Source organism: Platalea leucorodia, assembly GCF_965183815.1.
Source record: "Platalea leucorodia genome assembly, chromosome: Z".
NCBI lineage: Eukaryota > Metazoa > Chordata > Aves > Pelecaniformes > Threskiornithidae > Platalea > Platalea leucorodia.
In genome coordinates, this window is record NC_138858.1 from 94,062,186 (window position 1) to 94,073,025 (window position 10,840).

The 10,840-nt window shown below is 59.6% G+C and overlaps 1 protein-coding gene across 3 annotated transcripts; it reads left to right on the forward strand.

Moving 5' to 3' along the window:
• Positions 1-598: 598 nt before the first annotated feature.
• MXD1 (MAX dimerization protein 1) lies at positions 599-9,298 on the forward strand (the record flags this gene model as incomplete). Of its 3 annotated transcripts, XM_082337024.1 has the most annotated exons (7): positions 599-721; positions 818-914; positions 5,127-5,156; positions 7,740-7,854; positions 8,724-8,883; positions 8,970-9,114; positions 9,214-9,298. In XM_082337024.1, exons 1-7 carry the CDS (start codon positions 649-651, stop codon positions 9,215-9,217), a joined length of 624 nt encoding a protein of 207 aa, XP_082193150.1. In that variant the 5' UTR covers positions 599-648. The 3 variants fall into 3 exon arrangements, with proteins under 3 accessions (XP_082193150.1, XP_082193149.1, XP_082193151.1); XM_082337023.1 differs by lacking the exon at positions 9,214-9,298 and having other exon boundaries at positions 8,970-9,157; XM_082337025.1 differs by lacking the exons at positions 599-721; positions 818-914; positions 9,214-9,298 and adding an exon at positions 2,546-3,806 and having other exon boundaries at positions 8,970-9,157.
• Positions 9,299-10,840: the final 1,542 nt, after the last annotated feature.

The window sequence follows — 10,840 nt, forward strand, 5'->3', positions numbered from 1 at the left end:
TTAAATTAGTAAGTTATCAAAGCCGCCGCGGCAGTTTGGGGCCTTTTATTGCGGAAAACCCCTTTTTTTGCTTATTTTTTGAGGCCCTGGCTGGGTGGTTCGCGCTGTCCCGCTCGCTGCTTTGCTTCCTTCTTTGGGTAATTAACGGCTCTCGCTAATTAACGGGGGGTCCCTGCCCGGGGCTCCCGCTCGGCTGCCCCCGGCCGCACGTTGCCAGCTGGGGCTGGCGCCCCGCCCCTTTTCCGCTTCCCGCCCCGCTATTGGCTGCCCGGGCAGGAAGTGAGTCAGGACGAGGGGAGTGGCAGGGCGTGCCGCCCAATAGGGCGAGGCGTTTGGGGGATGGGCGGGGCGTTGCGGGGGCGGGCCAACGGTGGGAGGGCGGGGCGCTCTCGCCCAATGACGGCGACCGCGGGGCGTGGCCTCGGGCACGGCCCCCTACCGCCTTCCCACCCGTGCGGGCGCTGGGCGGGGCCTCCCTCACCGTTCCCTCCAATGGGAAGCGGCGGCGGGGGGGCGTCGCCCAATGAGCGGCGGCGGGGGGCGGGGCCTGGCGGAGCGGCCGGGCGAGGCGCACGGACGCCGCCGCCGCTCCCCCCCCGCCGCCGCCGCTCCCGGCCCGGCCCGGCCCGGCCCTCACAGCGCGGCGAGATGGCGGCCTGCGGCGGCCTCAACATCCAGATGCTGCTGGAGGCGGCCGAGTACCTGGAGCGGCGGGAGCGAGGTACCGTTTCCCCCCCCGGCCCCGGCCCGGCCCGGCCCGGTTCCCCCCTCAGCCGGGCCCGGCGGTGACGGGCGGCCCGCGGTTGTGTCTCCGCAGAAGCCGAGCACGGTTACGCCTCGCTGCTGCCCGGCGGTAAGGACGGGGAGGCCCTGCGGCGCCGCGCCAAGGCCAGGAAGAGCGGCGGCGGCAGCAGGTAACGGCCGGGAGCGGGCGGGGGCACCGGGGGTCCCGCACCGGGAGCGGGGCGGACCGCGGCCGGCCGGAGCCCCGAGGCCTGGGGGGGCCGGGCCCGGCCGTTGCCGGGTGCCGGGATCTGGCAGGGTCCCGCCTGGCAGGGCGGGGGGGGCTCCGGTCACCGGGTGACCGGGCCCGGTGAGGTGCCGCGACCCTCCGGTCACCGGGTGCTTGGGATACGGTAAGGTCCCGCTGTCACCGGGTGCCTGGCCGGGCGGGGGGCCCCTTCTCTCACCGGGGGTGCTCGGGCTCCGGTAAGGTCCCGCTGTCACCGGGCAGGTGGCCGGGCTGGGGACCCTGCGGTCACCGGGTGCCCGGATCCGGTAGGATCCTGCTGCCATCATGGGGTGCTGGCAGGGCTGGGGACCCTCCTGCCATGGGGGCCCTGGGATCCGGTAGGATCCTGCCATCATGGGGTGCTGGCAGGGCTGGGGACCCTCCTGCCGTGGGGGCCCTGGGATCCGGTAGGATCCCGCCGTCGCGGGCATAGGACCCTGCCAGCCCCGCGGTCCCCCGCCACCGCCCTGCCACCCCTTTCCCCTCAACGCCTCCGTCGAGAGATTCCCATCGGCCCCCGAATTCGGATCGACGCCTGCCCACCGGGCCGGTGTCTCTCTGGAGCATCGCGGTGAGACGTGAGGGGGGAAAAACCTCCCGTCTTGGGCAAACTGGGGCACGACCGGTGCAATCCTCTGACGTGGCGGGGTGTGCTGAAGGGAAGGTGGAAGTTGGGCTTTTGATTTCAGGCTTGCTTGCGCCGACGCTCAGGAAGTGAAACCGCTCTCGGTCCGTGAGGATTCTCCGTAAAGAAAGTGAAATTTTTTTAATACGCTTTTGGCCGAGCACAGGGTTTTGTTCAATGTTTAAATTAAATCACCTAGTGCTGCTTTCCTTTGGAAAAAAGGAAATTCCTTAATTATCCTCCCCGAAATCCATCCAGAGCCTCGATGCAGGCTGCTCCTTGCTGATGTTCAATACGCAGCCCATTCTCGGGAATACCGAAACGCCTTTTGTCCGAGTTGAAGTCGGATCCAGGCAGCTGCGTTGTTTTGCGGGAGCAAGTCCCACCAAAAACTGTTGGGTTTTTTTTCAGGGAGTATTTAATTATGCCCCCCAGGCCCGTGGATTAATCACTTAACGCTCCCGTGTCTTGTTTTATTTGCTCATTCTCATGTTTTGTACAACGAACACTGCCACCTCGTAGCCGGCGCTTGTGTCACGGTGCGAACCAGTCACCGTGCAGAATTCTTTCCTTCCAGCGCCTGTCGTGGTTTATTCGGTCATTTTAATAATGCTGAAATCACTTGGGGCATCAGCGAGGTGAAATTATTGGCTGATTTTCAGGAGGGCTGGCTCCGGAATGCCGCCTCCGTGCCAGGACACGCACATCCAGCCCCTCGAAACGGCTACGAGGGCAACTTCATCGGGCAGAGCGAAGGCCGGGCAGGTTCCTCCCAACACGTCACCGGCGGCCGATCGCTTCCTTTCTCGCCAGCCTATTTTAGGCTGTTTGCCCAGGGAGGAGCAACGCGGCGATGTCACCAGATATGTCACATTTTCCTGGTTGGGAGCAAACTCATCTGTGTGACGCAGTGACAGCTGACCTTTGATAGCTGCTGTAACAACAAATACCGCCCGGAACGCCCCGTGAGTTTTGTTCGTACCCTGAATCCCGGTGTCTCCCCCAGCCGGGGCGTTTCCGTCTCCCTCTGGCACGGGAGTTTCGGGGCCGTCGGTCTCCCGTCGAGGGAGAGGTGTCTCAGTCTCTCGAGGGAGAGGCAGGTGAGGTGTCTCAGTCTCGTCTCAAGCAGGCTCCCAGCGAATTTGTGGGTGTTTGTCGCGCCTGCACACGCTCCGAATTTCCTTTTTGGAAGATTTGGTGCTTGTTCTTCACTTAAGGCGAATCAGAACAGCAGAACAAAAGTCTGCGTTGTATTAAAAAGAGAATGGGTAGCTGCAGCGCGTGCCGCTGCCACCTTCTTCTGTTGTGGTCTGCAGGAGAAAAGACCACGTTTCTAAGGCAGCGCTGGCCCTCAGCTGAAGTTTCGGGGCTGACAGGCGAGGTTTCGGTTAGCGGGAGGTGCGATCGGCGACTCCGTGGGCATGACGGCGCTGGGGAAGGGGCCTGGGGACACGGCGAAGCCGTCTGCCAGCCCCAGGGTGAAGCTGCGGTCCCCTCTGATCCCATCCCCTCTTATTTTATCCAAAAATAAAATCCATCAACTAAGGAACCTTTTTCTGAATATTAGTGATTGGGGATGCAAACCAAAAAAAAAAACCCATGCTGAGAAGGATTCTGAAACAAAGCCATGGAAGAGGGAATTAATTTGTTATTAATAAAAGCGTGGTGGTGATGGGAGCCGTCATCTCGGTCAGTACCGATGCTCAAAAAGCGTTTGGCTTATTTACCACCAAGGGCAGAGCTCAGGCTCGCTGCAGTTCATCGCCTTGCCTGAGGTTTGCGAGTGCTGTGGCGAAGGGCTCGGCGTAACGCACCAGACTTTTGTCCAGAAAAAAGCCGAATGGAGGGATCCCCTGGGAGCCGAAGAGCCCCGTCCTTCCTGGCTGCTTGCAGATGCTCTGCTCGGGAGACCTCGCCGTTCCCTTGCGTGTCAGGATAACGCCCGTCCGTTTAACTGGGAAGCATCTCCACTGCAGTCGAATGGGTTTGGACTCTGCGAGCGGGACGCTGGCCTTTGGGAGCGGATTGCTTCAACCAGCACCACCGGAAAGCCAGAAAGGAGCCAGGCTAAGACGACTCTCGTTAGAAAGACGGGAGGAGGGCTGCGGTGGCTTCCCGAGCGCTGGCGATCCGTCGCAAAATGCTGCTGGCGAAGCAAAGAGGACCTCGGTGAGCATCTTCGACCGGCGCATCGGTGGCATCCCTTGGTTTTGCTTTGGCTTAGGGGCCTGGGGAAAACCAGCGCTCCCAGAGCCGACGGGGGCTTCCAGGTCCGCGTCCTTATCCGAACAGCTTGTGGGTTTGCCACATCTTTAAGTTTTCAAGCATGTAGCAACGTTTTTCCTAAATTAGAGTAGATGGCCTCTCGAGCTTTTAAGGCGAGCATGGGCAGGGAAGCAGCTCTTCGCTAAGCGTTGGTCCTGGTGTCACGGGCTCGTGTGGCTGTCCCGGGTTTCGATGGAGAGAAAATAAGTAGCAGCTTGTGTTTTCTGCCCTTTCTTAGCTTCGTCGAAACTAGGAGCTTCAGGAGAATTTGTAAAGGGACGTAACGCGCACCTGGGTTTGGCGATTCTCGTTAGGAGGTGTTAACCCCTTGCTGGACGCAGGGAAGCTTTTCTTTATGCGTTGTCTTCCTGGCAGCTCGCCCCAGTTTTGCAGAGAGACGACTGGCTGAGCAGCAGAGAGACGTGAATGTCAGACGCCGTCGAGATTTTGGGGGCTCCCGGTCGCCGTCTTGTATGGCCGTCGTGTTCTGAGCTGGTCCGGGGCTCCCGGCGCGAGACGCGACCGCTCGGACGCTGCACGGCCTTCAAAAAGCAGCGTGCTTTCCCCGAAGGTGGCACCGAGCACCCGAGCTGCCGCGGAGCCGTCAGCCCCCGGCCCTTCGCTTTACGCCCCAAGAGTTGCAGATGCTCCGCTGGCTTTCTCTGCCCTCCTTGTGCAAGAAGTCTTGAAAAAGCTGCTTTTAAAAAAAGTGCTGCAGGGCACCTGCTCTCCCCAAAAACCCGCTTTCTTTCCGATAGAGGCTCGGTTGCAGGTTTGTGTTGAGATGGAGCAACTTCCCCCTCCCCGCCCAGAGGCCGGCCCTTCTGCCCCGAGCCTTCGGTGGGTCGCGGGGCTGGCGCTTCCCCTTGGCCACCACGAGCCCAGAGAGCGTTCGCTTTCGGGTGGCCTACCCTCTCTTGCATCATGGCACTGATACAGCTGCTTCTTCCTAGTCCTAGTTCTAAAACCGAGCCTCTCCGCATTGAAATCCCATCTTACGGTTTTACTGGCCCTTTTATTGCTATTTATCTGGCAATTTCTCCGTTGCGCCAGGCTGTCTGTGTCCGTTCCGCTGCTTTTGCTGTCCCCAGGGTACCGAGCGGCTCCGAAAGCCCCCGAGGTTTGAAATTTTCCGGGGATTGTTTACTAAGGCCCGCGTGTTAATCCTAATTGCGGTGTACCTAGTCAGACGGAGGAGTTAATAACTTATTCTTTCTTTTTCAGGTCCATGCACAACGAGATGGAAAAGAACAGGTAAGTGTTGGAGGCTGGTTAGGAGCCGGCTTTGGGTGAATCGCTGCTTTCCCAGGGGTGGGGAACCGGGGTCAGGGAGCCGAAGTGGCGTTGGGGAGCAGGAGAGAAGGGACGGGACGGCTGGATTAAATGGCCGCCGAGGAGGATCCCGATGTTGCCCAAGGTGAGTGCTTGGACTTGAAGCATTCCCTGTCCTCGGCTGCCAGAGCAGCTGTGCAGTAAGGAGGTGGGAATGATATTTATCTCCTCTGCCAGTTCCCACTTTGCTGGTGAAACCCTTCATCCCACCGCTGAGCTTGCTAGGGAGAAGGGTTTGCAGCCCTCTCCCCGTTCCCGGGGGCAATCCTGTGCCGCTGGGATGGCCGTCATCCTCTGCTCGCCCGCAGTCGGGGCGTAGGTACCCGGACGGAGCTGTGCACACAAATAACTGTGGTTATGGGTGACAGACCGGTGCGGTCTTTGTCGTCCGGCTGAAGGATGGCTTTGTGTCCTTGATGGGCTGCTCCTTTTCTCGGCAAGCCTTGGGTGCAGCTCACATCTTGCCGTGTCCTGCTGCCAGTGCAGGACTGGCGTGAACTCGGTCGGTTTGCATGTTAAGAGGCAGAACTGCCCCTGTCCCAGGTGACGTGGGTTAGAAAAGGCCAGGGACGTTTATTCCCCCTTTGAAAAGACAGAGAAAACTAGCGTTTGATTACTTCAGGCTCACCTTGCGTCCCTCTTGCCTTGTTCAGACCAGAGCCCTGTCGAAATCCTGTTGGTAGCGTTGCACAAGCGAGCGCAGTAAATGCTCCGTCTTTTCCACCCCTTGGAACAGGGCGGAGACACGAGCTGCTCTCTGGACAGGGGTTGCGCGCCCCTTCTTCCTTCGCTCCTCGTTAGAGACGCCTTAATCCCGTCCTGTGGCGGTCGAGCCGGTGAATCGAAGCCTCGCCCCAAGTTTGCTGCCTTCGCCCCCGGCACGAGGAGCAGCTTGCTTTGATACGGGGAGGGAGAGCGAGGGGACGATGGGTTATCTCCCGGGGCGTAAGGACAAACGCAGTGAAACGAGCCGATGGGCTTGGAAGGTCCTTTGCCCGGGAAATGAATCCTTTGAGGGTTTTTTTTTCTTTTATTACGAGCCAGTGGGATTTCTGGGGGTTTTTAAGTGCGGCAGCAGTTGCAGCTGGGTGAAGCGTGGCAGAAATGCGCTTTTACGTAGCCTGCACCTCTAACTTCGAAGCGGAAACCCCAGTTTTGACTCCGGCGTTGGCGTTGTGTAATCCAGAAACCGGCTCGGCGCTGGCCGAGCGGGGCGGGTTGCTGCTGCGCTCCCCCTGCGTAACTTCTGCTAGGCAGGGCGGGCTGGTTTTTTCCATTCGTTGTTTTTCTGGTGCGAAAGGCCAGCGTGACAAGGCTTTTTTTTAGCAGAGGTAGCTGAGGATTTCCATTTTGCTGCCGCAGCCCTCGCGGAGGGCGGCTGGGCTAGCGCTTGTCCCTAGATCTCGCAGGTAAATGACTTGTAAGCCGGCACAGCAGTCAGACAGGTCCGCACCGCTCCGGGCAGCTCTTCCTCCCCCTGCTCAGAAGAATCACCTTTGCAAAGGCTCATCTTTGAGCCTGTCGGTGTTTGGGATTTACCCGAACGGTAAAGAGCACGTGCGTTGTTGGCATTGTAATTCAGAAGGTGCTTTGTGTGGGCAAATGCCTGTTTACTCCTAGCGTGCCCAAAACAAGATAGGCAGGTACTTGCAAAATCCCAGTTTGCAGCTGCCTGTGTCGATCGGGTGTTTCAAAGGCGGGTGTTGCAACCGATGCCCAAGAATGTGACCTAAATCTGGGGCTGGAGTGCCGAACACGAGGGAAGCCGGCCCGTACTGGGAGCACCTCGGTTATCCACAGATAAAGGGACTTCCTCGAGGAGCCAGCGTTTCCCTCGGCGGTGGTATGCGAGCGGTGGAGCATTAGCCTACGGATGAACGCGGACAAAATCTGGGTGCTGTGTGGGGAGGGAGGGATCCCTGGCAGGCTGCTGCGCCGGGGCGGCCGAGGAGCGTGGTGCTGCTCGGGGCCAGCATTCCCTCAGGGGCCTGGTTTTGTTTTGACCGGAGCTGCGTGTGCCAAGGCGATGGATCCGAACCTGGCCCGTTCCTACTGAAAACAGGGAAAGGAAGCGCTCCCAAGGGACGCGCTGGGTTTACAGCTGCGTGGCGTCAGCCTGGACAGCTTCAGCTGTCGGTGGAGCAAGGCAGTGAGTGAACAGCATCCCTGTAGTGAAGCTTTTTGGGAGGAGAAAGATCAAAAGTGGATACTCTCGCCCAAAAAGTCGAGGTCTCTGGCAGCTCCTCGCCAGCAAGCGTCCCGACAGCCCGAAAGGTGCTGGCGGGGTTCTGTCGGTGGGGCTGGCCGAAGCCGGAGGCGGGTTTTTCGGAGAGGTCCTTTTGTCTGGCTGCAGTTTTTGCCCGGTGTACGGAAGCCGCCGGAGCGCGGGAAGGCGTCTGGTTCGGCTTCGCTTCCAACCACCCTGATTACCCGCGCTCGGAGGGGGAAATGCCGCTTGGGAAGCGGGTGCCTGAGCGCTCAGCGTGTTGTGTGATCTTCCTACAGGCGTGCCCATCTGCGGTTGTGTTTGGAGAAGCTGAAAGGGCTGGTTCCGCTCGGACCCGAAGCCAGCAGGCACACCACCCTGAGTTTACTAACGAAAGCTAAATTGCACATCAAGGTGAGCGTGGGCTGGTTCGGTACTGCTCTGGGAGGTGCAAGAAATTGGGCTCCGTCCCCGTCGGGTGGGTGCCGCGCTCGGCTTCGAGAGCAGCACCGCCGTACGGGGCGCAGGGTTTTGGGCCGTCCGGATCCTCGAGCGGGACGAAGGTAACGGCCGGGTGAGGATGTTGCTTTGGAAACACTGCTGGAGGTTGACGCTGTTGCGGGTCGGTGTTGCCCTTCTCACCGTTGGCACAGCGAGTCCCTGCAATTCTCCTTATCAACGGGCTCGTAGAGGGCGGCCGCAGAGCTTTACGCACCACCTACACCGCAGCAATGCCCAGAGGCCTTAGGGATGGGACTGGCTGCAGGACTGGAGAGCTGCTTTTTTTCCTTTCTTTTCTAGAGTACTTTGTACTTCCCTCCCTGTCCTTTAGACTTTGACTCGACGGGGCTCTCCTCCCTGGGTGTGTTTAGAGCTCCGTGAGCTGAGATAACCAGGGGAGCGCTGGCACCGGACTGCGCTCGACTCCCTAGTTATCAGAGACGCTGAAAATATATAAATAGGATGGGGCCGGCTCCAGCGTAGCTGCGCATGTACACTGTTTGGAGGGGGAAGCGTGCTTGACGTGCCTCTCCGGCAGCCGGGGGGCAGGTCCGGGCCTCTCCGTCCCTGGGCCGGAGGCTGCAGCCTGCCTCGACGTCTGTCAGAGGAAAGTTGCATCCACATGCGCTCGACGTCCCGAGCGCGGGCTGCCGTGCTGAAGCCGGGGAGCCCCTCGGTAGCTGGCGGCGGTCGCGTTTGGGTGGCTCGGGTCGCGAAAGCGATGCTTCCCGCGCGGCTGGAGGCTGGGGAGCTCAGGGTGCCTTCTCTTTCGTCCTCTGCAGAAGCTTGAAGACTACGACAGGAAAGCCATACACCAAATAGACCAGCTGCAGCGGGAGCAGCGGCACCTGAAAAGGCAGCTGGAGAAGCTGGGGATAGAGCGGATAAGGATGGACAGCATCGGATCCACTGTTTCTTCGGAGCGCTCGGACTCGGATAGAGGTGAGACCCCGCGCTCAGGGCGGAGCAGGGCCGGCTGGCGGGAGGGCCGGCCGGCCGCCTTGTAACGCTAACTGTTCCTCTTGCAGAAGAGATAGACGTGGACGTGGAGAGCACGGACGACCTTCCTGCGGACCTCGACTGGAGCAGCAGCAGCCCGAGCGACTCGGATGAAAGAGGGAGCCTGCAGAGCGTCTGTAGTGACGAGGGCTATTCCAGCTCCGGCGTGAAGAGGTTGAAGTCGCAGAGCAATCGCAAGCCTTCTCTCGGTCTATAAGAAGCAAGTCCCGTAGCCGTTTCACCCGTCGCTCTTTCCCTTTTGGATCTCGTTAGGTAGCACACTGGACTGTCCCGCCATTCTCTTGCACGTAAAGAAATCTTAACGTACCGCCGACCGAAATGAAGTTGAGCTTTGCCGAAGTCCCAAAACACGGCGCAGGACTGCGGGTGGCAAGCAGCTCCCCAGAGCGCACCTCCGCTCGCATCCGCTGGCTTCTCTCTTCCCGTCCGAAACTCCTCTCTGCGAGACCGTACATTCCAGCCGCGTTTTGAAGCGCCCGAGAATATCGCAGCAGTAACAGCAACCTCAAAAGCCCGCCCCTGGGTTTTTTGGCTTGCTGTCACCCCCCGGTATTCCGGATCTACTCCGCGTTTGCCCAGTGACATCACGTACCCGATAATCGGCAACAGGGCCCAAATGTAGAGTTTTTGGGTGAGGACCTGAAGGCAGAGCCGGCCTCTTGCGTAGTTTAGATCCGGGAGAGAGCAGAGGCAAGTTGGCGACCGGCACGGAGAGCGTTTCGGCTACAACGCGTCTTGGACAGGCACAGGGATTGCACCGCCAGCCGCCGGCACGTCAGTCGGGGGGCTCATCTCCGCCGACTCTAAACATTCAGGGTAGCAGCGCAGCCATACACAGCCCAGCCCAGCCCTGCCATCTCCCCGGAGCTGGGGAACAGCGCTCGGGGGGGCTGCGGGGCTCGGCGGTCATCGTCCCCTCTCGCAGAGCCTCGGGTCGGACGCCTCCGGTCTGGGAAGTTTTCTGTCCTACCTAAAACCAAACGCTCCCCGTCCCCGTCCCGTGCGACGTCCCACCTCCTGCGTCGCGGCTGCACATCGCTGTTCTAGGCGAGCGCTCCTGGAATTTTTTTTTCACGCTTCTTGTCTCTGGGACAAATTTTTTCTACCTCGGAGAATGAACAAAGATTATCTCCATCCCTTTAGCACAAAAAAACAAAGATGATGCCTCATTTGTTTTCCAGAAGCGATGCCCGGCCCCGTTCAAATCCGTTGCGCAACAGTTTAGCAATAACCCGACGGCGAGGGGGAGCGGGGCAGCCTCCGGCCGTCGGCGCCCGAGGGGATGCCGCGGATCTTCACCGGCACGTCCGAGGAACTTCTCCGGCCGGCGGGGATCTTTTTGGGCACTCAAACGGGCTCGCGAAGGATTTTGGTCGCCGCCTTAGGGAGACGAACCCGAACACGCCAAGAAAGGGCCAGAGCCCTTCCCACCGCCCCGACGGCGGGGGTCCCGACCCGGGAGCACACGGAAATGTACAGAAAACACGCGAGCTATAGATAGTATTTATTCATTTTTCTATGTACTGGAGATAACATTCTTACGACTTTCTGCTTTTATAGATGTCCTGGAAACTTTGATACGTAGAGGTCTGCTAACGGAGGCGTTTCTTTTCCCCTCGAGCCGGTCAAAGGTCTTTCCCACCTCTTGCTTGGTCCCCGTCGGTGCCCGGCGAGGAGCCGCTTCGCTCTCCAAGGGCTTTCCTAGCGGTGGGAGACAAAACCGGCCGTCCCCACGCGCCCGCGGGCCGTACAAATCCCTTCAAGAAACACCGTTTCTAAAATGCCAAAAGCCACCGAGACGCTCCACAAAGTGCGAGTGAATGAACAATATAAAACTCAATTTGTTTTTTTTTAATTTCTTTTTTTTGTTTGTTTTTTT